This window comes from Podarcis vaucheri (assembly GCF_965113315.1).
Source record: "Podarcis vaucheri genome assembly, chromosome: 1".
Taxonomy (NCBI): domain Eukaryota; kingdom Metazoa; phylum Chordata; class Lepidosauria; order Squamata; family Lacertidae; genus Podarcis; species Podarcis vaucheri.
Window position 1 is genome coordinate 8,714,183 of NC_138759.1, and position 27,690 is coordinate 8,741,872.

General features: G+C 48.6%; 1 protein-coding gene across 2 annotated transcripts in view; it reads left to right on the forward strand.

The window, feature by feature from the left end:
• The window catches only part of DAAM1 (dishevelled associated activator of morphogenesis 1), a 190,779-nt gene that overhangs the window by 46,364 nt on the left and 116,725 nt on the right, over positions 1 to 27,690 (forward strand). For both annotated transcript variants that reach the window (XM_082216882.1, XM_082216883.1), the window contains exon 2: positions 20,215 to 20,437. In XM_082216882.1, coding sequence (XP_082073008.1) covers positions 20,255 to 20,437 — 183 coding nt within the window. In that variant the 5' untranslated portion in view covers positions 20,215 to 20,254. The remainder of the gene's footprint in view (positions 1 to 20,214; positions 20,438 to 27,690) is intronic.

Sequence of the window (27,690 nt, forward strand, 5' to 3'; positions counted from 1 at the left end):
GATAAAACCTTGGAGAGCGTAGAGAAAAAAACAAACTCTGGGCTGGTTTGAATTTTGGGAGGGAGTTGAAAGGCTTCTTCACACATGGCAGCGAAGATTCCAGATGGACTTCAAATGGGAGGTGAGAGCTTTGATCATGGAAGCCATAGATCAGGAGAAGCCCTTTCAGTTTCGTTGGGTCAGAAACAAGCTACATTGCAGTCTGTAGCTCTTGGACAGACACAAGGCAATAAAGACTTTGATCTAAGACTTATTGGAAAGTTGAAATGAAGGGCAATGCGTGCATTCATCGACGCCTTGGGGGAAACCCCCCCCTTAAATTATCATATAGCCAGGGTTGGAGTCAGTTTTTATTTTATAAAACTTGCCCCCTCCACCATGTTTAAACCTTTAAGCAAACCCAGTTCTTTTAATATGCTTAGCAATTTTTGTCATATCTTGCTTCTCCTAAAAATGAGGGAGCTTAATTAAATATATATATACATAAATGATACCCCAAATGTTGAAATGCTACAAAACCCACCTGGGAGTAATTGCAGTGACAGCAGCTCATATTTTGATTTCTTGATTTACCTTCCTGAAGATGTAACAATAATAATAATAATATGTTGGCAGTTTGCAGAGGTGAGCCTTGTCTGTTTTCTGAAAAATGCAGGCATGTCGTCTGGTAATTTCCCCCCAGAGGTTCTGATAAGGAAGGGACCCTAATCTTCCACGCTGCTATCCAAAGTTGTGTTAATACTTTGCAGGGTAGATTGGATATATAATGGATGAAAAGTTGTTGTTTTTTTATCCTGTGATGGAAAGCCCAAACCTTCACAAAATGTTTTAGGACATAAGAACATTAACAGGGTATTTTTCCTTCAGATAACTACAATCCGTGAAACAAGCCCAGATTTAAATATGGATAACTGTAATAAAAAATGAGAAACAGCTTGAAGGATTAAAGGCTTTAGGGACCATGTCAAAGAAGTGATTTCCTGCAGAAAGAAGTTCCAAAGATGAGGGGTTATTCCTTAAAGCCCCCGTCCCTGGGATATGCTAGCTTGAGCTTTTCTTAGAGGGAAATTACAAGCTTCACCCAACCCCTCTGTAGCCGCAAATATATGAAAAGCCCTCAGTTTGAGACTTAATTGCTTGGCTCCTGATGGTTTTTTGAAGACCGTGCGCCGACAGCAGCTATTTCATTCATACACACTGTGGGCAGTCAGTGCTCCCTTGTTTAGGCTCTGCTTTTAAAATGCTGCATTCTTTAGAAACTGTATCTGCACACATTAGCAGGATGGAACCAAGAACAGTTGCCAGTAATCTGTGGGGGAAGAAAAACATTGAGTTTGGAGGCTTTTCAAAGACTGTGCCACTGTTGCCTCGGGTTCCCTTCACCCGCCCGGTTCGTTCTCATTCTCTTTTATCCATCTGGTGGTGAAAAGTAATTTTGGGGAATACTGAATGATGCTGCCCACCCCTACTGCTAGAAAGGCAAATTCCACACCACCGGACGTCTAATATTTGTGTTTTGGGTAGACCGCCTATAAATTAGACATGAATGAAGCTTTCTTGGGTCTCGCTGGGGAAGGAGTGAAATACCTCTTTGGTCCAAATTGGTTTAGTGAAACTCCCTAGAGTCTGAACTGATTGCCCTCAGGCATGTTTGGACCACAGGTCCCTTAACTCCCAGCCAGCCAGCTTGGCTCAACAGATACCAGGGCGCACAAGACTGCTCTAAATGGTGTTATTGTTTGTCTTTTGAAAATTGCACTGCTTTTATTTTCAGATGAGGAGCAGATAACCACGGGAGATATTTCTGTGGCATGGAAGATTTATATAAAACTGATAAGGCTATGCCGCCTCGCCAGCATATTTTATTGATTTCACTGATTTATACAAGAAGCAACAATCAATATTCAGCCCTCCTGCCCACTCCTTGCCGAAGCACCAAAAACATGGACCCTGCAGTTGACAGTTGTGATGTGTGATTAACAGGGTACCTGTTCCCACGCCCATTCCTGTTTTCCTACTCCTGTGGTCCCATTGAACATTGCAATGGGATCTTCTGAAAAGTACAGAAATGTCTATCCTGTTCAGTGTGAGAAACTCAGACATATAAACTAATTGCCAAATGGCACCTTAAACCTAGTACAGTGGTGCCTCGCAAGACGAAAAGAATCCGTTCTGTGATTCTCTTCGTCTGGCGGTTTTTTCGTCGTGCGAAGCAAGCCCATTGACGGATTAGTGGATTAGCACTATTAGTGGCTTTTAGCGGCTTATCTGCTGATCGGATCAGCTGATAAGCGGCTTAGCGGCTTAGAAAAAGGGGGAAAAGGGGGGAAAACCAGCAGGAACTCGCAAGACATTGTCGTCTTGCGAAGCAAGCCCACAGGAAATTCGTTTTGCGAAGCACCTCCAAAACGGAAAACTCTTTCGTCTAGCGAGTTTTCAGTCTTGCGAGGCATTCGTCTTGCGGGGCACCACTGTATATGCACCTTAAACCTAGGTTACAGGCGCTAAGCACCTTTTGCGGTGATTTTTTTTTTGGCAATGAGATGATGTTATATTTTCATTTCTGTACTGCTTTATATTTTAAAGAAAAAAATCCCAAAGCAAAAATGGATCTTGACTGACTGGGCAAGATCCATAAGGTGCAAAGTGGAGGATCCCCAGGGTTGATAAATTTTTCAGTACATGCATCCTGTTCAGTGGAGGGAAGCTAAAATGGACCGTGATACCTTGGCTTATTTGACTTCTGAAATCTGAGAACAGATTGTGGGTCCATTCTCTTCATGTGCCAGATGTGGTTTAATGTAGAAATAACTGCAGCTGTTCCTCATACAAGAGGCAGAAGATCTTTCATCAGACTCTAAGCCCAGAGGTCACCGATGTGGTGCTTGCGGGAGCTGTGGTGATCTCTTCTGGTGCCTGAAAACCCACCGAGGCACCAATGTACTTCCCCCTTGGTCATGAGGTAGCGAGGGCCATTCCTTACTTCTCCCTGGAAAAGACCATAGAAGAGTAGCTCTCATTTCCACTTCCTCTTACAGCTCTATGTGCTCCCCATGACTCAAGATAGATTTCGTTGGATCCGATTTTGACCCTGAGCCCTTGGAAAAGCGATATTTAAGGGTTGATGGAGATAAAGGATCCGTGTGCATTTGGGGGGGGGGAGAGAGACCTTCAGTCCAAAATCCAAATATGCCCAGTGATCGGGAAAGGTTGGCAACATCTGATCTCAGAAATGCAGAATCACTGTTCATATAGGCAGTAGAGTGTGTGTGTGTGTGTGTGTGTGTGTGTGTAGTCTTCCCCCTTTGTGTTGTGACACACTGACTTCACATCGGAAAAAGGGGGTGATCTTCAGTTAATAAGACCTGAAAGAAGGGCTTAGGGCTGCCATTCCACCACCCCACCCCCCAATTTCCCCAAAATATGGGGAAATTCTTGTTTGTAAAGTGGTCCCTTATAACTGAATACAGATTTCTCTTTCTCTCTCACCCCCCCCCCACCCCCCGGAAGCTGTACTTAAACTGGGCACATGCTTCCTTTTATCTGAGAGTAAATAAAACTGGTTACTGTGTTTGGCTGAAACAGGGTGGGTGGCCTTTCAATCAAACCCAGCGCCCACATTGTGAACAGCCAAGAAAAACTCAGTCGGGAGCTGACTTTCCCGAGGCAAATGCTAACTATTGAATTGGATTGGTTGACTCCCAAACCCCACAAGGTGGTAATTGGCATTTCCAGGCCAACTGCAGCCGGCATCCTTGCATACATTTGGATTCTGAGAAGCTCTGGTCATAGGTTGTACCCACAGCACACATTGAAAACAAATAGCTTCCCCCAAAGATTCCTGAGAAGGGTAGTTCACCCCTCCCAGAGCCTCAGCTCCCATCGTCCTTAACAAACTACAGTTCCCAGGACTCTGACTGCCATCATTTGCCTGCTCCTGATGGGTCCGGCCTAAATATTTGAGCCCCTCTGCAATCAAAGATTGTTGTTGTTGTTTATTCGCTTAGTTGTGTCCGACTCTTCGTGACCCCCTGGACCAGAGCACGCCAGGCACTCCTGTCTTCCACTGCCTCCCGCAGTTTAGTCAAACTCATGCTGGTAGCTTCGAGAACATTATCCAACCATCTCATCCTCTGTCGTCCCCTTCTCCTTGTGCCCTCCTTCTTTCCCAACATCAGGGTCTTTTCCAGGGAGTCTTCTCTTCTCATGAGGTGGCCAAAGTCTTGGAGCCTCAGCTTCAGGATCTGTCCTTCCAGTGAGCTCTCAGGGCTGAATTCCTTCCAAATGGAGAGGTTTGATCTTCTTGCAGTCCATGGGACTCTCCAGAGTCTCCTCCAGCACCACAATTCAAAAGCATCCATTCTTCGGCAATCAGTCTTCTTTATGGTCCAGCACTGCATTAACTGTGCGCTGTGTACAGATTCGCCCTGGACAAAGCTCCAAAAGTGGAAGAGTCTAGGGATGCAGGAGCGATCTTGACTCATCAGGCGCAGAGAGAGAGAAAAGTAGGGCAAAACTCTCGGTGGCACAGAAGCTTGTCTTCATGTCCCCAGCTTTGCAGGTCAGTAATTTTGACATTTCTGGATTGCGGCAGGGAATATACGCTGGGTTTGCATCTTGTAAGCAGTAGAGCCCCCTCCGTGTACTGCAGATCGGTTCCTTTTGGACAACTCCCACCTTTGCACCCTTAAATTCAATTTGCTTTAAGGATTTGCAAACCACTTAATATAGAACATCTAGTCAGGGGACAAGTGTGCATAAATAACATGCACAAGATAAAGTTATTTGTTCCATTGATAGCTCACCTTTCCTGCAACAAGGTGAAAGTGGTATACATCATTCTCCCTTTGCTCATTCTTTTTTAAAATTCTCACAACAACTCTGTGAGGTAGGTGAGACTGAAAGACAGTAACCGGCCCAAGGTCACCGAGTGTGCTTTGTAGCCCAGTGTGGATGTGAACCCTGGTCTCCCAGATCCTAGTCTGACACTCTAACCTAGGGGTTGGCTGTTACGGAAAAGCAGCAATGCAAGAGCGAGCTGCAGGTGGCTGCAAAGCAAAACAGGATGTTGATGTTTGGGACTGTACCATGGGAACAAAGGGACAGTCTATTCACTGTACTGAGCACCGGATGTTAGCTCAGAGTGTCATTTGACCTGTACTGGAAGTACAGGGGTGGAGTTTCTCTCTCTTCTGTTTGGAGTCTGATGAGTGCAGACGCATTTCTCTGTACTGCTGCAAGGACAGAAATAAAGCGATGTAAATACATTTCTGTCTGACTCTTTCCCCTCCCTGGGGAGACAGGGAGGAGGGGAGAGTGGTGTGTTCTTCTCACGCTTGAGGAGGATCGCCGATAGTGACCTAGCCTGTATCCTGCCGGGAGACGCAGACGGGGAGGTCAACAAGGATCTTAAGCCGAGTGCCTGGAGAGTGGCCAGTTTCCCTCTGATAAGGCTCAAGAATCCGAAAGTTTTTGTGGCTTGGGCCAGTTAATGGTCCCGCAGACTTCAGTGGGCCAGAGTGCGCATGTATGCGCAAACACTATTTCTGGTGCTCCTTCCGGCACAGAGGAGGCGCCTGCAGCTTCCCATTGGCTGCAGGAGCTTCCTGCAGCCAATGGGAAGCTAGCCAGCATTGCGGAAGGCGGTCCCAGATCTTCTCTGTGCTGGTTTGGCGTGGCGCATGGGAGCCGACTGAATGGGCAGGTCCATGGGCCGGTTAAACGACCCCCACGGGCAGCTTGTGGCCCACGGGCCTTAGGTTGCCGACCCCTGCTCTAACTGCTACACCAAACTAAAGGAACAGTTCAATTAGCAAGCCAGTTTCGACTCAATTCCGCTCTTTACAAGCGCGTTTCAGTCACCTTGTCTGCCTGCTGTGGTGACTTGATAAAAGGGGTTGAGCTGCGTGTTGACTTTGATCTAAAGATAGGCATTTAAAAGTCAAGCACATCATTAGCTGCCGGAGAAGCACTTCCTTGTAAACAACTTTTTGGTGACTCAGAATAAAAAATGCTGAAAACTGCCGCCTTCTCCTCCCCAGAGTTGACAGGCATTTGGCATGTGTTTTTTCCCCCTACTCCTCCCAAAGCAGGGATGCTGACACGCCAGAACTTCCTGGCTCGGTGCCAATGTGTTAGGAAACATTTTTTGGGTTCCATAAGCATTTTTCCTTGTTTACAGTAACTTCTGGTGTTCCTGAGAGAGGCTTTCAAGGTTTGGCATGCCCTGCCGCCTTTGCAGTACAGATCATGCAAATCTTTTGCTTCCTTGCGCAGCTTGATAAGCGGAACGCATGTGCCTTCAGCTGCCTGGCATGTTGGGCTTCTCTGTAAGAGCAGAACAAAACATGTGTGTTTTCCTTCTGTAAATAATCTGGGGAATGGGGCGACTTGAGTGTGGCAAAGTAGGTTAAAATTTTGGGGTACGGAGGGGATTTGAGACACAGCAACTGTGAGAAGAGGCTAAGCAGAGCTCACAGCTGCAAAAGCACTGTTTTGTTGTTGTTGTTGTTGTTGTTGTTGTTGTTGTTGTTGTGTGTGTACACATACATGCACATTGCATTGCGTTTCTTTTCTTGCATTTATACCCCATCATTTTATTCCGTGAGCTCAACAGAAGCGGTACAGAAGTTGTATTTTCCAAATACAGTGGTACCTCGGGTTACATACGCTTCAGGTTACATACGCTTCAGGTTACAGACTCCGCTAACCCAGAAATATTACCTCAGGTTAAGAACTTTGCTTCAGGATGAGAACAGAAATCATGCAGCGGCGGCGGCACAGCAGCAGGAGGCCCCATTAGCTGAAGTGGTACCTCAGGTTAAGAACAGTTTCAGGTTAAGAACAGACCTCCAGAACGAATTAAGTTCTTAACCCGAGGTACCACTGTAAATAGAAGTTGTCTCTTGCAAGTAAATCTCCTTTTCCTTCTTTTGATATCACAAACAATAAAAACATGTATTAAGCAATTGCATATAGAGTTTGACCCCCCCCCCGAATATCCCCTTTCTAAAGCCATTCTAAGCTGATGCTCCTGACACCTTGAGGAAGTAAACTTCATCATTAGCCAGCTTCCTTTTACCTGTCCTGAACCTCTTGCCAATCTGTTTCGTTGCTTGACCCCAGGCTGAGCTCCTATCTGCCGCTCTCTGACCGCTTCTCTAAGGAAGCCATTCACCAGAGAAAAAGAGATAGAATCATAAAATCATAGAGTTGGAATAAACCACAAGGGCCATTGAGTCCAACCCCCTGCCAAGCAGGAAACACCATCAGAGTACTCCTGACATATGGTTGTCAAGCCTCTGCTTAAAGACCTCCAAAGCAGGAGACTCCACCACACTCCTTGGCAGCAAATTCCACTGCCGAACAGCTCTTACTGTCAGGAAGTTCTTCCTAATGTTTAGGTGGAATCTTCTTTCTTGTAGTTTGGATTCATTGCTCCGTGCCCGCTTCTCTGGAGCAGCAGAATACAACCTTTCTCCCTCCTCTATATTACATCCTTTTATATATTTGAACATGGCTATCATATCACCCCTTAACCTCCTCTTCTCCAGGCTAAACATGCCCAGCTCCCTTAGCCGTTCCTCATAAGGCATCGTTTCCAGGCCTTTGACCATTTTGGTTGCCCTCCTCTGGACACGTTCCAGTTTGTCAGTGTCCTTCTTGAACTGTGGTGCCCAGAACTGGACACAGTACTCCAGGTGAGGTCTGACCAGAGCAGAATACAGTGGCACTATTACTTCCCTTGATCTAGATGCTATACTCCTATTGATGCAGCCCAGAATTGCATTGGCTTTTTTAGTTGCGCTTGCAGTGTTAGAGGTTCAAATATATCATATGTGGTGGACTTGTAAAAGGGTAAAAGAGAAACCCCCAGGTGTCAAAAAAGGCTATTTATGTACGCTACTACCACAGCCCGTGTTTTGTTAGCCCCAAAATGGAAAACGAGTGAGGTCCCAACTAAATAAGAATGGCAATGGAATACGTGCAGCTTGCAGACTTAACTTATAGAATAAGAGAACAAGAAGAACAAACATTTAAAGAAGACTGTAAAAAAAATTTTTTGCTGAATATATAGGTGAAAATTGTGTTTATTTAAAAACACTGCTAGCATTAAGATAAATTCAACAGTGTAAATAAGTTTTGATGGGTATAACAATGGATTACTGAATGGTTTACTTCATGTAAAATATGCAGGGGTGTATGGTATGCAAAATGAACCACGGAAGGAGAAGAAGGGAAGTTGTTGATTTAAGGTTTTTTGAATATTTTGAAATGTAATTTAGAACATTTAATAAAACGTATATAAAGAAGAAGCTCAGATATATAAGATGGCTCCTTAAACCAAGGTTGCAGTCAGCAAAACAAGATGTCTAGTTGCTGTTTTTGGACAAGACGGCTCTAAAGTACTATTTTTCAAATGATGGGCTGTCTGTGATTGATAGTTAAAGATCTGGCTAGTTCCGATGATAACCTTGAGCTTTGAGAACTTAAAGAAGAAAAGTCACGTGGTCCAGGGACAGTCCACATATATATTGGCCTATTCCAACCTCTTTTTCTTAATGTTGACACAGACCATTCATAACAAGAGAATATTCTTCACAGCTGTGAGCAGGGCATTGGGGTAAGTGAAAACAATCACACCAATTCACTATACAGTGGTACCTCAGGTTAAGAACCTAATTCATTTTGGAGGTCCGTTCTTAACCTGAAACTGTTCTTAACCTGAGGTACCACTTTGGCTAATGGGGCCTCCCGCTGCCGCCATGCCGCCAGAGCACGATTTCTCTTCTCATCCCAAAACAAAGTTCTTAACCCGAGGTAATATTTCTGGGTTAGCGGAGTCTGTAACCTGAAGCGTCAGTAACCTGAAGCGTCTAACTCGAGGTACCACTGTAACGTCATTCACTGCTCATGCTCAGGCTGCACTGAAAAACCATTTTGGTTCCTGATATTCATTCTGGTCGGGCAGATAAAATACAGTGGTGCCCCGCAAGATGAACGCCTCGCGAGACGAAAAACTCGCAAGACAAAAGGTTTTTTCGTTTTTGAGTTGCTTCGCAAGACGAATTTCCCTATGGGCTTGCTTCGCAAAACGAAGCTTGCCCCCGCACCCCGGACCTCTTTTGAAGCAAGGGGCGGCGGGAAGAAGATCGCTTCTCCCCGTTGCCAGCCCCGCAATTTCCGGGGACAGAGGGGAAGGCACGCGCGCCTTCCCCTCTCTCCCCGGACCCCTGTTGAACCAAGGGGCGGCAACGGGGAGAAGCGATCTTCTCCCCTCCGCCCCTTGCTTCAAAAGAGGGGACAGAGGGGAAGGCGCGCGCACCTTCCCCTCTCTCCCTGGACCCCTTTTGAACCAAGGGGCGGCAACGGAGAGAAGCGATTCTCCCCGCTGCCCCTTCCCTTGCTTTAAAACAGGTCCGGGGACAGAGGGGAAGGCATGCGGCGCTTCCCCTCTGTCCCCGGACAATCTCCATAGGAACGCATTGATTGATTTTCAATGCATTCCTATGGGAAACCGTGCTTCGCAAGACGAAAAACTCGCGAGAAGAAAAAACTTGCGGAACGAATTAATTTCGTCTTGCGAGGCACCACTGTACAACGGATGCAATTCTACAAGATGCGGTATTGGTGTGTGAAAACAGTTCAGATCCAGTGATGCCCAGGCATGCATCTCCAGATGGTGGAGGGTGTCAGATTCCACCCTGGGGCCCAGACGTATTCACTTGGTCACAAGTGGCGGATAGCCAGGTGCTAAACACACCTGGCACCTGGCTAATTTGGATCACTGTAGCCTGGGATCTGGAAAGGGTCTTTAGCTCAGTGGTAGAGCATCAGTTTGCATGCAGGTTCAATCCTGGACATGTCCAGGTAAGAACTGAGAGAGGTACCCTGCCTGAAATCCTGCAGAGCTACGGTCAGTATTATTAATTAATTTTTTATTAATTTATTATTTATACCCCGCCCATCTGGCTGGGTTTCCCCAGCTACTCTGGGGGGCTTCCAACAGAATATTAAAATACAATAATCTACTTAACATTAAAAGCTTCCCTAAACAGGGCTGCCTTCAGATGTCTTCTAAAAGTTTGGTAGTTATTTTTCTCTTTGACATCTGGTGGGAGGGCGTCCCACAGGGTGGGTGCCACTACCAAGAAGGCCCTCTGCCTGGTTCCCTGTAACTTGGCTTCTCGCAGCGAGGGAACTGCCAGAAGGCCCTCGGAGCTGGACCTCAGTGTCCGGGCTGAACGATGGGGGTGGAGACGCTCCTTCAGGTATACTGGATCAAGGCAGTAGCAACATTACTGAGTATTCTTGATGGTTTGAACCAAATACATGCACATTAGGACCACTTTCCTTTGCGGCAGCGGGGGAGGGGTAGTCTATAAAATGCGGGGATGTTAATGGCCTAATTCCTGGGTCTGTTAATACGGGGGGTGGGGTGGAATAAGCAGAGCGAATTGTTTCCACTCCATTCTCCCACATAAACAAAATGATAAATAGCCAGTCTCTGCTACCCTTGTTTTTTGTTGTTTTTTGTTGTGGCAGCTCTCTTAATTACTTCTTCTCGTGTGTGCGCGCCGACCGGCCGTTGCCTGCCAAGTACAAAGCCGCGTTTGCTGGGCACCCCTTTTTGCCGCTCGCTGCTCCATTGTTGATTCCCGGGGCGCGACAAATTGGAAGCCTTCGCGGCGAGCTCTGTGTGTAGGCTTTCCCCATCTTAAGCCTCTTATCCGGCAGCCGGATCAGAATTCCCAAACGTTCCTGTGTCGAGCCTTTTGGTGCGCACAGATGCAGAGAGCCATCGGTCCCGTGCGGGCGTCATGGCAACAGGCCGCCATGGTCTCCGGCACAGTGTCAGCTGGGTGGCTGCAAAACTGCATTTTTGAGATTTTCATATTATAACAGGTTTAAAACACAAACAAAACCCACACACCTCCCGACAGCTGTTGCTTCTGTTGAGGGAGCTTGTGTTTTTGTTTTTGTTTTTGCTTAATTTAATTAAGTTAGCAGAATGGTGTCTTAATTCAACAGAGGCCGCCACTGTTTTTAAACACTACTGAGCAGCCTTCACCGGAAGGCAGCACTGTACAGTGGTACCTTGAGTTACAGACGCTTCAGGTTATGCAATTTTGGGTTGCGCACCGCCGAACCCAGAAGTACTGGAACGGGTTACTTCTGGGTTTCAGCACTCATGCATGCACAGAAACGCCGAATTGCAACCCGCATGTGCACAGAAGCGGCGCTGCGGGTTGTGAACGTGCCTCCCGCACGGATCACGTTCGCAGAAGAAGAAGAAGAAGAAGAGTTTGGATTTGATATCCTGCCTTTCACTCCCTTTAAGGAGTCTCAAAGCGGCTAACATTCTCCTTTCCCTTCCTCCCCCACAACAAACACTCTGTGAGAGAGAATTAAACACCCGAGGTTCCACTGTATCGGGAAGCTTTTAATGTATTTTGCGTCGTTTTATATTTTGTTGGGAGCCGGCCAGAATGGGCGGGACAATGTAGTCAGGTGGGTGGGATACAAGTATAGTAAGTAAATAATAATAATAATAATTCACCAACCCCTAGTGCAAGCTGTATTCTACCAGTTCCAGGAAATTGCAGGTGAGCAGAGTGCTGTTGTGCTCATGTCCACCTGGTTGGCTACAGACTATCTTGCCAAAGTGGTGCATGCTCTGGTTATCTCCTGCTTGGACTACTGCAATGCGCTCTATATGGGGGTACTTTAAAGGTGACCCAGAAACCACAAACAGTGTTTCCCAACCGGTGTTCCGCGGCACACTAGTGTGCCGCGAGACGTTGCCTGGTGTGCCGTGGGAGGGAGGCGAGCAAGTCGGGCGGTGAGAGGCGGGGCGGCGGCAGCGAGGAGAGGCCGCCCAGCGCGGGGCTCTCGCCGTCTGCCTGCCTGGCTGCCTGCGTGGCGCTGACGTCCTGGGGCTGTAACGTGCCCCACATAGGCACACGCGGGGCGGCGAGCGAGCTCCCTCCCACATCCCATCGCCGGCTCTGCACCAGGCGGTAGAGCTCGGCGAAGTCGCCGCGCTGGAAGGCCAGCAGCGCGCGCGCCTTGGCCAGGCTCTCGCCCGCCTGCGCCTCCAGGCACGGCGCCTCGGCGTCGGGTGGCAGCGAGCCCAAGAAGCGGCCCAGCCGGCCGGGGTCGCCCGCCTGCAGCAGCGCCTCACACACGCACGAGACCTGCTCCGCCGAGAAGCGCAGCGAGCGCGGAGGATCGGGCGCGGCGGAGGCCAGCCCTGCGCTTGGAGAGGACGCAGCAGCCGTCGCCAAACCCGATCCTCCTCCTCCTGCTCCGCCGCCGTCCTCTGGCTCTCAGCCGGGAGGAGCCTGCGGCGACGGGGCGGGCGCCGAAGTTGGCAGAAGTTGGCGCGCCTCCTCGGCAGCGCCTTTGTCCTCCTCCTCCTGCCTCTGCTCTCCTCCGGCGGCGGGGGCGCGCCGCCCTCCCCGGCCGGGGGGCTCGGCGGGGCCCGCGTGGAAGGAGGCCATATTCGCGGCGCGCAGGATCGCGGCCCCCCTCGCCCGCCTCCGGCCCGCTCCCCTCCCCCTGCGCGCTGCCCTAGCCGTGCGGGTCTCCTCCCCCTGCGTCGCCGTCCCCTTTCCACATCCTAGGAGCCACGGTCCGCCTTCCACCCCCGGGCCGCGGCGCGGTTCCCAGCCCGGGCTAGCCTCCGCCTCCTGGGACGCGCGCCCACCCCCGCGGCCCCCCAAACTTCGGAGCAACTCTCCAGACGCTTCTCCCCCGCCTCGGTCTCCCTCCTTTCCACTTCTCTTCCCCCCTTCCTTCCCTCTTTCTTTCTCTTTCTCTCCCACCCGCCTTTCCTTCTATTAACTTTCCTTTCCCCTTCCCATGTAGAACAGTCCCTGCAAATAAAAACCTAGCATATTTGGAAGAGGGATGCTAGCCTAACCATTACCTTCTATGCTGTTACTATTTTTTTATTTTTTTTACATAAGTAAAAAGTGACCTTTCCCCATCTGGAATGGTGGTGTGCCTCGAGATTTCTTTCATGAAACAAGTTTGCCTTTGCCCAAAAAATGTTGGGAAACACTGACCACAAATAACCCAGAATGCGGCAGCTAGACTGGCAACTGGGAGTGGCTGCCGAGACCATATAAAACTGGTCCTGAAAGACCTACATTGGCTCCCAGTACATTTCCAAGCACAATTCAAAGTGTTGCTGCTGACCTTTAAAGCCCTAAACGGCCTCGGCCCAGTATACCTGAAACAGCATCTCCACCTCCATTGTTCTGCCCAGACACTGAGGTCCAGCACCAAGGGCCTTCTGGCGGTTCCCTCGCTGCGAGAAGCCAAGTTACAGTGGTACCTCGCAAGACGAATGCCTCGCAAGACGAAAAACTCGCAAGACGAAAGAGTTTTTCGTTTTTTGAGTTGCTTCGCAAGACGAATTTCCCTATGGGCTTGCTTCGCAAGACGAAAACGTCTTGCAAGTTTGTTTCCTTTTTCTTAAAACCGCTCATACCCAGGGAAACCGTGCTTCGCAGTACGAAAAATTTGCAAGACGAAAAAACTCGCAGAACGAATTAATTTCGTCTTGCGAGGCACCACTGTACAGGGAACCAGGCAGAGGGCCTTCTCGGTAGTGGCTCCCGCCCTGTGGAACACCCTCCCACCAGATGTCAAGGAAATCTAACTTTTAGAAGGCACCTGAAGGCAGCCCTGTTTAGGGAAGCTTTTAATGTTTGATGTTTTATCGTGTTCTTAATATTCTATTAGGAGCCTTCCAGAGTGGCTGGGGAAACCCAGACAGATGGGTGGGTATAAATAATATATTGTTGTTGTTGTTGTAATATGTTGTTGTTGTTGTTGTTGTGAGAACGGAATGTTGGATCAGGTGGGCTGCCTTTGGCCTGTTCTAGCAAGCTCTTCTTATGCTCTTACGCCAGGGGTCAGCAACCTTTTTTAGCCGTGGGCCGGTCCACCGCCCCTCAGACCATGTGGGGGGCCGGTCTATATTTTGGGGAGGGGGAAAAATGAACGAATTCCTATGCCGCACAAATAACCCAGAGATGCATTTTAAATAAAAGCACACATTCTACTCATGTAAAAACACGCTGATTCCCAGACCGTACATGGGCCGGATTTAGAAGGCGATTGGGCCGCATCCGGCCCACAGGCCTTAGATTGCCTACCCTTGTCTTACGCCCGCCATGTTTTCGACTAAGTTGCCATAGCTCCAGCCAGCACTGTCCTATAGGCACCTCGGCAGTGATGCGGTCTACATCTAGGTTGCGGACTGCTGTAGCGAGGTCCCTTTGAAAAGGTATTGAGCGGTGGTGTTTGATTGTCGGCTGCTTTTGATAGCCTGTTGAGTGGAGTTTCACTGAACTTGCTTTGACCTTGTCGCTAACGTCTAATCTGTGCCTTGTCAATAGCCTCCTGTGTCCTGCCTTGGCGGTGTCTCCTCCAGCCTGTCCACCACGAGAAACTGTGTTAGAAAATCAGATCTATAAGCTAATCACCAAATGACACCTTAAACCTAGGCTTCAGTCATCACAACAGAATGTCTAGGCGCCTTTTGCTTGGCAATAGAAATTATTATTATTATTATTATTATTATTATTATTATTATTATTATTATTATTTCTATACCACTTTATATTTTAAAGAAATATTCCAAAATCAAATAAAGGCCCAGGAGATTTCCTTGGCAGGGAGGCCATAGATCAGCGTTGGATCAGGTGCTTGCTTGCAGAAGGTCTCAGGCTCAATAATTTATGTGTTCAAGTGGGTTAAGAAAGGAGCCCTGTCTAAAACCCGGGAGAGCCATTGCCAGTCAGTGATGGGCACACCTGTGCAATACAAGGCTTATTTCTTGCCTACTTTATGGAGTTGTTGCAAAATATTAAAGTAAGGCAATGTATGTAAAGCCCTTTGAACACTTTATAAAGAATGCTGAGCGAATGCTGGGCTAATAATACGGTTGCAACCTTGTAAATAATCCCACAAAGGCAAAAGCACCACCACCACCCTGCTGTGGATTGGCAGAGGGTAGAAGGCGAACTCCATCCTTTTTGCACCCTTTTGGCTGGATTTTTCTTTCTAATTCTCCCCCCGCCCCCCCCCAAAACCACTTTTATTATAAGAAACTAATTATTACCAAGTCTGTCCTTTTTTGCCATAGTAATTTGCTTCAGAACATAACTGAATAAAAAGGCTGACGTCTACTGACATATTACAGATAAATGGGCAGTAAGCATATTAACAAGAACTGGTTCTGTCTTTCAGGAGCATTGAAGGGATTGTAGGATATGTGTTTGATGTTTTAATTTGTTGGAAGCCGCCCAGGGTGGCTGGGGCAGCCCAGTCAGATAGGTGGCATATAAATTATTATTATTATTATTATTATTATTATTATTATTATTATTATTGCTGCCAGATTTCTGTGTTGGGCATGAAAGAGAGGGAGCGTCTCACTTGGTTTCTGCGCTGGGTACAGAAGAGGCGTGGAACACTCCATTCACTCCCTGGCCAGCCCTTACGCAATGCCTTGTTGCCTTGTTGCTTACCGCTGTGAGGCTAGTACTTAATTACAAGGCTATATAGCCTGGTGTGAAGAATTGATGCTTTTGAATTTTGAATTATGGTGCTGGAGGAGACTCTTGAGAGTCCCATGGACTGCAAGAAGATCCAACCTCTCCATTCGGAAGGAAATCAGCCCTGAGTGCTCACTGGAAGGACAGATCCTGAAGCTGAGGCTCCAATACTTTGGCCATCTCATGAGAAGAGAAGACTCCCTGGAAAAGACCCTGATGTTGGGAAAGATGGAGGGCACAAGGAGAAGGGGACGGCAGAGGACGAGATGGTCGGACAGTGTTCTCGAAGCTACCAGCATGAGTTTGACCAAACTGCGGAAGGTAGTGGAAGACAGGAGTGCCTGGCGTGCTCTGGTCCAGGGGGTCACGAAGAGTCGGACACGACTAAACGACTAAACAACAACAACAGCACAGCCTGGTGTTAAAGTGCAAGGGTCAAAGAATCATTGAGTTAGCAGGGAGTGAGGCCCAGTTCTGTTTTTGCTCTGGTTGAAATCATTTTGGCTGTGGACCTCCTCATGCAAACACAATGGCATTTCTTGTTTGTGGATCTGTGTGTGTGTGTGTCTGTGTGTGGTATCACAGTGCCCAAAGTCACACTAGTCCTGGTGGATTGGTTCCAGCCTCTACCTTGAGAAGCTTTCCTGCGCCTGTAAGTCCCCGTATACATGTCTCGCCCAACCTACCTTTGAAAACCTTGCTTCTGCACCGTTGGGAGGCTGAGGGCAGGAATGCGGCACGGCCTAGCCAGACTGCATGAGCAACTTTTGTGCTGTCTAAGCTGGCATCTGCCTCGAGGGCATTGTGCAACGTTGGGTGGGATTTCTGTGGAAAGTCCGTGGCAGCGTGTTGGCAGAACGCCTTCCTTTTCATGGAAACACTGGCGGAGCTGAGGAATGGGACTGGGCTTCTGCCAAAAGCGGCTAATGAAGAAGCCTTGCGTGATCTTCACATGCAACGCAGCCTGGGTCATGGGAGTTGTTTGAGTCTTGCTGCTGTCGGGAGGTTGGAGTTTGCTTCCTAACCTCCCATCCTAGAGACTTGATTGTCCAGGCTGCTAGGAACTTGTTTCCAGTACGTTGCCAATAATAATAATAATAATAATAATAATAATAATAATAATAATTTATTAATAGTTATCCATAACCTTGACATCCAATGGGAGGGCATTCCACAGGGCGGGCACCACCACCGAAAAGGCCCTCTGCCTGGTTCCCTGTAGCTTCGCTTCTCATAATGAGGGAACCGCCAGAAGGCCCTCGGCGCTGGACCTCAGTGTACGGGCAGAACGATGGGGGTGGAGACGCTCCTTCAGGTATACTGGGCCGAAGCCGTTTAGGGCTTTAAAGGTCAACACCAGCACTTTGAATTGTGCTCGGAAACGTACTGGGAGCCAATGTCGGTCTTTCAAGACCGGTGCTATGTGGTCTCGGCGGCCACTCCCAGTCACCAGTCTAGCTGCCGCATTCTGGATTAGCTGTAGTTTCCGAGTCACCTTCAAAGGTAGCCCCACGTAGAGCGCATTGCAGTAGTCCAAGCGGGAGATAACTAGAGCCAAAAGAAACTTTCCCCTATTGCCGTTAAAAGGGGGGGGGAGCCTTTACAATAACCAAACCAACAGGTGCCATTGTGCGACTCTTCCAATTGGACCATTTAGGTCTAGGGTTGTTGGCTCTGACTGGCAGAAGCTCTCCAGGTTGCCAGGATGAGATCTTCCTGATAGGGCTGGGCGATATCTGGTTTTCAACATTGCAATATACCACCAGCTAAATATCAGCAATAGATCAGTATATCATGTTGTCTGAAATAAGGATGCAACTTTGTAGAGGCAAACAGTAGGGCCGGGCGATAACTGGTTTTCAACATCGTGATATATCACCAGCTACACATTGCAATATACTGATATGTCGCAATGTCTGAAATATGATGGAGCTCTGCAGAGGCGTCGGCTGGCTTCACAGTTTTCCCCACATTGTGATTTTTGCATAGCAAACACACACGCATCATGATTCACAATATATTGCCAGGTCAAAGATTATGTAACCACTGTCACAATATGGACTTCAAAGCGGTTTTGGAGGATATACAGCAGACGCTCAGGTAGTGAACGTGATCCGTGCTGGAGGCACGTTCGCAACCCGTAGCGCCGCGTCTGCACACGCGTGGGGCATGATTTGGTGATTCTGTGCATGCGTGAGCGCCGAAACCTGGAAGTAACCCGTTCCGGTACTTCTGGGTTCAGCGTGGTGTGCAACCCGAAAATGCACAACCTGAAGCATCTGTAACCCGAGGTATGACTATATTGCCCAGCCAAACTTCCCTGTTGCCTATTACCGTAAATTTCGCTCCAAAACACGCACTTTTTTGCTCCGAGAAAGTAAGGGAAAATGCCTGTGCGTGTTACGGAGCGAATGCACGGATCAGAGCCATGGCTGCCGTCAGTCAGGCAAAGCGGGAGCCACTTACACGCTCTACGAGGCTCTCACTTTGCTTTCTTTACAGCGACCTGGAGCCAGGAAGGAGGGAGGGAAGGAGAGCCATAGCAGCAAAGCCGGCAGCAGCCGCTTACACGGGAGGAGGGACAGACGCTAGCAAAGGTCTGCGCGCTCTCTAAACAGAGCAATGAGGCTGCAGAGAGACGGCAGGAAAGATAAAATTTAAGCAACCAGCAGCAAAATAAAACCAACCTCGAGCTCTGAGCCAGCGCAGTGAAAACCAGGAAGTAAAAAAAAAGGCTGGGGAGGGCGTGAGGGAGAGGGGAAAACTTCGCAAATCCCCCGCGTCTCAGCTGATCGGCTGGGATGGAGCAGCTTGTTTTCAGGCAGGATAGATTTGAGCATTGTCTGGGTCCTAGTGCCCCTACCGCTTTTGTGTGCTCCATTCTATTGCTGCTGGTGGCTGCTTATCATTCAGGCTGCAAGGAGGAGCACTTTTAAACAGCTAATGGCGAATCCCCTGCAATCCAAGTCCTCCTCACTTGCTCAAATCTATTCCGCCTCAAAACAAGGAGCGGAAGGAAAAGGCTGCAAACTGTTAAATGGAAAAAAAAACCCAGGCACAGGGCAAATACCTTAAGTATACCTTTAAAGCAACAGTGCTCTTTCCCTCCCTCCTCCCCGCGGAAAAGCTCCTTGTCCCTTGAGTTCTTTTCCTTCCCTCCCCACTTAAAACGTGGTTACAAAGCATGGATCCACATGGATCCTCAGGATTTTTGCATTGGGCTACCCCAAACTCACTGTCAGATCACATGTCTGTGGCCACAGCATGAACCATAAAAATCATACATCCACTGTTTCATTTAGAATATTTTTTCCTCGTTTTCCTCCTCTAAAAACTACATGCGTGTTATGGTCAGATGCGTGTTATAGAGCGAAAAATACGGTACCTCTCATTTTTAAAAAAACTGGCGGTTCTAGGATGGAACGTGGGGTGTTCTGCATGTAAAGCATGGCCTGCACCATCAAGCCACAGACTTTTCCCATAAATACAATCACGCTGTACTATTTGCCTACGTAAACTAGTTGTTGCCAGCCTAGTTTTGTAGATGTCACATGACAACACATTATTATTATTATTATTATTAATGTTAATATTATTATTAAATTTGTATACCGCCCTTCATCTGAAAATTGCAAGGCGGTTCACTGGTGGCAAGACTAGTGTCTCCTCCTGAGAAGCTCTACTTGTTAGCAATGCTGCTTCTTAACACATCCCTGGCTGCAAGCCTGAAGCTTCGGCCGTGATCTCCAACTAACAACAAGCGTTGGCGTGCCTATTATCTCTTAGTAATAGAGAAAACAATGTAAATTGCTAATTCCAGGCTTTTTGCAGCAGACGTGCTCCCCGGGAGCAAGCCTGTTAGACAGACGCTGAACTCTTAGGTTTCTGTATTTAAAGATGAGTTCTACTCTGTGTCTCTTGTTGGGGGGGGGGTTTGTTGTTGTTGTTTCTGTTTTGCTTTAGCCTCTTATGAGTTTAATGACTGGGGAAGCAGGGAGTGGTGTGGATGAACAGGAGCTCGCAGAAAAGCAACTAGTACTTTGTGGCTTTCTCCAATCAACTCTGCAGACCAGCTGGCAGAAGAACTGAGGGAGGGGAGGGGAGGGGAGATGATGACATCCTTCTGAGCACTGGGCTTTCCGCTTCCAGAAGTTTCCTAGCGGCACCCACCTCCCTGCCAAACTTGGAGGCACAAGCACCATTGCTTTAAAAGGCCGGAGGAGAAAAAGAACATTTTGATAATAATAATCTGCTGAACGAGGAAAATAACCAGCAGGGTCCAGTCACAGCGAGGAGATTTGAACCCTCGTCTCCCAGGTCCTAGTCTGACACTCTATAACCACTGCACCGCACTGTCTCTGGGGTTATTCAGTACACCTGCAATGACCATTGGTGCACTTGATACTCTCATATCGTTCAAAAGCATGGCAACCGCTCAGTCAGATCCTGCCAGCGAACAGTTTATACTTCCAGGATGATGGTGTTCGGGCCAAAGGCTCCCCGTCGGAATGATGTAATCTGGGGACTACTTATTGAAGAACACTGCTTTAAAAAGAGGCGGGAAGTGGGATCTGGGCTTGGGTAGCTCAGCTCAGCTGCTAGCCCAAACTGTTAACACGTTCTCCTGTTCCCTCCTTTGTAGGGTTTAGTGTCTAGGAAGGCGAACCAGGAGAACTCCAGCCATGGCCCCACGTAAAAGGAGCGGGCGAGGGATCTCGTTTATCTTCTGCTGCTTCCGGAGTAACGACCACCCGGAGATCACGTACCGGCTGCGGAATGACAGCACCTTTGCCCTGCAGACGATGGAGCCCGCCTTGCCCATGCCTCCGGTGGAAGAGCTGGACGTTATGTTCAGCGAGCTTGTGGTGAGTGAACACCCCGCGCTTGTCTGTATTGCTGCTTTTATTTATTTCTATAAAATATGTATTTATTATTCACAAAATGATGAAAACATAGATTAGGTCTGCTGTTTTTATTTTTTAATGTACAGGCGGAGGGTTTCCCCCCTCCCCGTTCCTGACCCCTGTGTGCATTGATGGAGCAGGCATAAGCCTGCCCCGTTCTGCTGTTTTCCTGGCCACTTCCGGGTTGGCAGCGATGAGTACGTGTGTCATTGCACACCAACTGGACACGGATGAAACGCTCGCTGCCTGCGCGTAATAAAACCACAGTCCTGTCTTGGTAGGCTTGCCGAAGCAAAATAAGTTTTTGGACAGGTGTTGAAAGCAATACGATGGAGGTGCCTACTTGATGTCAAAAGGCAGGGAGTTCCAGAGATGATGTGCTGGCACACATATGATTATGACGTGCTTGTAAAAGTGTCAGTCCCACAAATTGAAGTGGTCGAGTAGGAACATGGGGGCCAAGGTTGCATTGTTTGGCTGTTTCACCATAGCCTCACTGCCTCAAGGGCAGCACCATTGTGCCCGTGGGCACTGGGTTAATGGCCCCTGCTATAGACCCCCCCAGCCCATTTGCCATTTCCAGTGCCGGACAAGCAAAACTGAATCCAAGCATGCTAACGCCAGCTGTGTCTTTGGCTGGCATGTTGGCTTCCCCCTTGTGCCAAGGCCCTTACACACAAATGGCCGCACGCTTGGGCATTGTAAGATGAGGCCGAGCCTCTTGTCTCGCTGCCTGTCAGGGCTTTTCCTGCTTTTTCCGCCACACACAAGGAGAGAGGGGTTTGCGGGTGGGGGGGAGAGCCTCTCACAAAAGGGCAGCCAGCCCTGGCTTTGCTTTTTGATGGGGTGCAGTTTCGCAGCTGCTTGGAAATGGATGGGGTTGCCGAGGCAACCTGCAAGGCTTCCTCGGATGGGTGATGGGGGGGGACATGCCTTGTTGACTTCCAGTGTTTCAGCTTTTGGGTTAACGCTACCTTAAGGCTTCGGGGAAGAATAGGAGAGGGAGCAGCGGGGTCATTGGGGAGGGATGGGGTTGGTGCGGCAGGTGGGTGGGCAAAGCCCGTGACCATGGGATCTTCGGACAATTACCAAGTGAATACCTTTGGTGCTTGCCGGACCAGAAGGTCGAATTCTTCCAGGCTCTTGTCTTGCTCCCACCCCTAAATCTCTTTGTGCTCCAGCCCCATCTGGCACCAGCTGTTGCATAATCTCACCAATTCATCTGTCCATCAAGACGTTGAGCACTTCTGGGATGTTTACAATGGAAAAAACCCCAGGCATGAGACGTCTTGTTGGGAGGGTAAGCAGTTCATGCAGATAGGACTTGTCCAGTCCATCCCAGATTATGAAATCCTAGAATTCTGCAGTTGGAAGGGACCCCAAGGGTCATCTAGTCCAACCCCCTGCAATGCAGAAATCTCAGCTAAAGCATCCATGCCAGATGGCCATCCCAGCTCTGCTCAAATTCCTCCAAGGAAGGAGAGTCCACAGCCTCCCAAGAGAATCCATTCCACCATCAAACAGCTCTTCCGACAGTTCTCCCTGATGTTTAGTCGCAATCTCTTCTCTTGTAACTTGAAGCCATTGGTTCAAGTCCTGTCCTCCAGAGCAGAAGAGAGCAGGCTTGTTCCCTCTTCCATGTGGCAGCTCCTGAGATATTTGAAGATGGCTATCGTATCTCCTTTCAATTTTTTTCATCTCCAAGCCAAACATCCCAGCTCCTTCAACCATTCCTCATAAGGCTTGGTTTCCAGTCCCTTGATCATCTTGGTTGCCCTCCTCTGCACATGTTCCAGCTTATCAATATCCTTCTTAAATTGTGGTGCCCAGAACTGGACACAGTATTCCGGGGTCTGACCAAGTCACAATAGGTAAAGGATAAAGGGACCCCTGACCATTAGGTCCAGTCATGACTGACTCTGGGGTTGCGGCACTCATCTCGCTTTATTGGCCAAGGGAGCCGGCGTACAACGTCCGGGTCATTTGGCCAGCATGACTAAGCCGCTTCTGGCGAACCAGAGCAGCACACGGAAACACCATTTACCTTCCTGCTGGAGTGGTACCTATTTATCTACTTGCACTTTGACGTGCTTTTGAACTGCTAGGTTGGCAGGAGCAGGGACCGATCAATGGGAGCTCACCCCATTGCGGGGATTCAAACCGCCCACCTTCTGATCGGCAAGTCCTAGGCTCTGTGGTTTAACCCACAGCGCCACCTGCAACCAAGTCACAATAGAGTGGTACTATTTACTTCCCTTGATCCGGACACTAGACTTCTGTTGATGCAGCCTAGATTAGCATTAGCTTCTTCTTCTTTTGCTGCTGCTGCTGCTGCATCACAATGTTGGCTCATGTGGTCAACTAAAACCCCAAATCCTTTTCACACATACTGCCAGTGAGCTAGGTGTCCTCCATCTTCTGCTTGTGCTGAGACAGACTGGAAAACAGACTGGAGAGCCAGTGTGGTGTAGTGGTTAAGAGCGGTAGTCTCGTAATCTGGGGAACTGGGTTCGTGTCTCCGCTCCTCCACATGCAGCTGCTGGGTGACCTTGGGCCAGTCACACTTCTTTGAAGTCTCTCAGCCTCACTCACCTCACAGAGTGTTTGTTGTGGGGGAGGAAGGGAAAGGAGATTGTGAGCCGCTTTGAGACTCCTTAAAAGGGAGTGAAAGGCGGGATATCAAATCCAAACTCTTCTTCTTCTTCTTCTTCTTCTTCTTCTTCTTCTTGTTGCTTCCACTAATGGAAGATGGATTCATGCCTTTTAACAGTGGCGTTAGAGGTGGAAAATCGGGGAGCGCACCTTTTCTCATTGCTCCATATCTCCATGGCAGGGGAAATGTAGCTGTTGCCTTCTCCTGCGCCTTTCAACGGTGTCGCCTCTGCCTTTAGAAGTGATGTCCCCGATCCCCTATGAGAATCAGGATTATAAGAAGTCAAAAGCTTGGCATCCTGATTGCTGGGGTGCATTTGAACGCGTGTGTCAGAGTTGCTCCCCGATCCTAGCTCACAGAGGATCACGCTAGCCAGCGATCATTAAGTAAAAGTCTTTATTGAGTTACAGTTTCCATTCTCAAGCTGCTGCGTGCAACTCTACGTCTTATGGTTAGATCGGCGAAGCTCCGTCTGAGTCTCCGCCCCTTGTGCACCAACTTAATATCCTAGCCCTGCTCCACCTTTTCCGCCTGACTGTTCTCCTCTGAGTCCCTCTGCCCCCCGGGGTCTCCTCCCTCCGGGACTCCTCCGACGCCGACCCCCCGGACCCTCCTGTCTCCTTGCGCCGGGCTTTAGGACCTGGCTCCCTCTCCGGGCTGCCTACTGCGTCACTTTCCTGTGCATTTGAACTTGGCGCGCGCGCCCAACCTTCCACTTTCCGTCTGACCGTTTCTTCGCTCCCCGATGGAGGTGTGGCCACTCCTGACTCGTGCCCTCCCTCCTGTTGTGAGCTGCCAGCGCTTGATCCCTGGCGCCCTTCCTCTTCCCTGCTCTCTGGCGGTGACGCTGGTCCCGATCTCCAACTGCTCCCCTCTGAGTCCCCTCTGGCTCTATCTTCCTGGGGTGTCCCCCTAGGCTCCCCCCTTGCCCTGGCCACTGGTGCTCCTTTCTGTGAATCTTCTGATTCACAGGAAAGACTCGGAGATCTCGGGTCGTCGTCATCACTCATCTTTTCTTCTGCCTCCTCCCCCTCGCTCTCTGTTTCCTCCCTTGCCCTTGCCTCTGCTCCTGAACCCCTGACAGCGTGTGAGCCACACTGAGGAACCTGACATCTTGGAAGTTTGATTGGGATGGGTAGGGCTGAGTTGGGTTTTTCCAGAGGAGCAGCGAAAAAGCAGCTAGGTCTTTGCTCATCAGTGCAATGGGCATAATTTGTACAGTTTTTGGCATGCCTTTTTTTGGGATGCAGAATTCTCATTTCCATTCGTCAGTGCGCACACGCTCCCAGCAACATACTGAAGCACTTTAGTATTCAGAGTGCAATGGAATTGATATCCCTATAATATGGTATAATCCTCAGGGGCGCAAATGTACCTCGTTGCAGTTAAAAGGCATGGAGCAAGCATAGCTCTGGGGCAGATTAACCCCTTTGGTTTGGGAGGGCGCTTAAGCCTTCCGTGTCATCATCAGCCATTACAGACGCAGAGCAATTTTAATCATTAGATCATGCATTATGGATCATGCTTGCTATCAGAATGGGGGAGGCAGCGTTGAAGGCATAGGTAATCCAAGCCTGAGACAATGACTTTCAGGACAGGTGCGTTGCTGAGCAGCCTTAAGTGATACTCTCTGGCAGGGAGTAAGTGCCAACTTTCCAGTAATATGTGGATTTCCCCTCCAGTAGGTATAAGAGAGAGAGAGATCATCTTATTCTTATCTCTCTTGGCATAGATACTAGTCATGGACTCTGAGGAGCCAGGATGAGGGGTAGGAGCCACCCAAAGATTTATTTATTTATGAAAATATTTGTATACTTCTGTCATACACACACACCACACACATGCAATCAAAATTATTCAACCCCCATTGCAAATCAGGTTTATTATCAAAATCCACAGACTTTCAGCTGCAATTTCGTTGCAATTTCAATTGCTTTTGTTTGATTTGCTCATTACAAGCAGCTGAAAGTCTCCATATGGTCGCAATTGCAACTGGCACCTGGGCGAGATTTCAAACACTGCCGGTGACCAATTCCTTGCTTATGCACCATTCCGATTTGAGCAGTAAAGTCTCTAGCAGCAGACAAAGTCTGAGTACTTTGTCCAGGTCAGGACATTGCTGCACCAACAAGAGCATCCTTTCCAAAGCTGGTTCCCTGCAAATGTTTGGGATTACAACCTGCATCCAGCATCAACAGCATGGAACTGGAAGTCTGTTGAAGGAGGCTCAACCCAAAAGTGGTTTAATTTAGCTTGGCAAGCTGCTTTGTTGGAAAGACTCTTGCAGCAAATTAAGGCAGCAAGACAGACAAACCCTGAGGGAAACTTTTTAGGTCAGTGGTTTGGCTTCATATACAGCGGGCTGGAAGCGAATCTATTATATTATCTGTTCCCGTTCTGAATGGATCTTGACAGAGGGGTGTATCAGGCTGTGAATCTACTTGACGACTTACTTTGGATTTACCTGGGGAAAAAGAAAAATGAGGAAATAAGTTTAGGTGAATTTTCTCAGGACTAAGACCTCAAAATACGTCATATCATAAGAGCTGGTGCATGTTAATCTTAGAAAATGAACATGAAAGAGCTTCTCAGTTTTGCACATGAAGGCAGGCGATCTCGCACTTAGTATCATGTTACCTCCTAGAATGGCTTGAATCCTAATAGCTGTGATTTCAGAGGAAGTGCATGAAGCTAAGGAAGCAGGATGGGATACTAAACTGACTCTAATTTAGGGATTAGTTGAGGAGGGAGAAAAAGGCCAACCGACCTGCTTAGCATTTTCTGAAACAGTACACCTAAACACAGGTGTCATTCAAAATTTGCACTTCTCTGAATTTTAGGATGCAGCGCTCCCAACAAAACAATGTGTGTAAAAAAATGGACATATTAGGGTAATTACACCCGTTTAGTGAAAATAACGTACACAAATGCATTTCGTATGGGGAGATTTCTGGAGTGTCTGCCAGGCAAAATTGCTTACAAAATCTTGATGCTATGAGAGATGCACACTAGAATGCTGGTGAGTATTCATAAGGACATTTTTAAAAAGTGCCATAGATTTATGCGGAAGTGTGGAGAACCAAAGGTTAAGTTTGGAAAAATGAGGTGCTGAATGCTGGTAGATAGATTTCATCTGCAAGTGAAGTTTCCTGCATGTGGGCCCTGGAATTAGCTTCAGGGACTTGGTGAGCTTCAGAGAGCACATTGTTAGAATCATTGAATTATAGAAATGGAAGGGACACCGAGGGTCATCTATTCCAACCCCCTGAAATGCAGGAATCTCAGCTGAAGCATCCATGACAGATGGCTATCCAACCTCTGCTTAAAAGCCTCCAAGGAAGGAGAGCTCACCACCTCCCAAGGGAGACAATTCTGCTGTCGAATAGCTCTTCTGGCAGTTCTTCCTGATGTTTAGCCGAGTTCTCCTTTCTTGCTACTTGAATTTTGCAGTTTGTACTGAAACCAGTAGAGGAGAACATTTCCCTGTTACTTCCTCCTGCTTGTAGAAGAGCTGTCCCATGGAAACTCTGACAGGAGACATTGGGGTAAGCCATGGCAGGCGGACTTGTGTCAGTGAGCAGCTTTTGAAAACTTGGAGGTGTTTCGAAGAGGAGGGGGGGAGAGAGAGAAAGATTAAGTCTTTGATTGGCTCACAAAATAAATAATAATGTTGATGATGATGATGATAATTTATTATTTATACCCTGCCCATCTGGCTGGGCTTCCCCAGTCACTCTGGGCGGCTTCCAACCAAATATTAAAATACAGTAATGCATCAAACATTAAAAGCTTCCCGAAACAGGGCTGCCTTCAGATGTCTTCTAAAAGTCAGGTGGTTGTTTTTTCCTTTGACATCTGCTGGGAGGGCATTCCACAGGGCGGGTGCCACTACCGAGAAGGCCCTCTGCCTGGTTCCCTGTAACTTGGCTTCTCGCAGCGAGGGAACTGCCAGAAGGCCCTCGGCGCTGGACCTCAGTGTCCAGGTTGAACGATGGCGGTGGAGACGCTCCTTCAGATATACTGGACCGAGACCATAGGCCCAACAGAAGAAAAGCCCTGCTAGTTTGGACCAAAGGTCCACTTATCCCAGCATCTCCATCTTACAGTGACCATGAAGAGCATGCAAGCAGCTGTAGGTAAGATTTACACTTCCACAATGGGGACTCCCTACCCATATTCCTAATTTTTTTATTGGGTTTTCCCCAGCTTCCCTGGAGCAGACTCGGGGTGGGCATGGGGTACCGTATTTTTCGCACCATAAGACACACTTTCCCCCCTCTTAAAATCTAAGGGGGAATGTCTGTGCGTCTTATGGAGCGAATGTGTGGTCCCTGGGGCTGGGGGAGGGGTAGGAACCCAGCCTCTCTCACCAGCCCCACAAGCGCGGGGAGCAGCGGTGAGGGAAGCTCGGCTTTCCCCACCGCCAGCCCCACAACATGCCTGTCCAGCGAAGCCGAAGGAGGAACAGAAGGGTCTCCTTCCTTCTCCAGCTTCGCTTGAAGGGGCGCTGCACGGTTCTCCCTCTCTGGCTCTCCTGCGAAGGAGAGGCACTGCGCAAAGA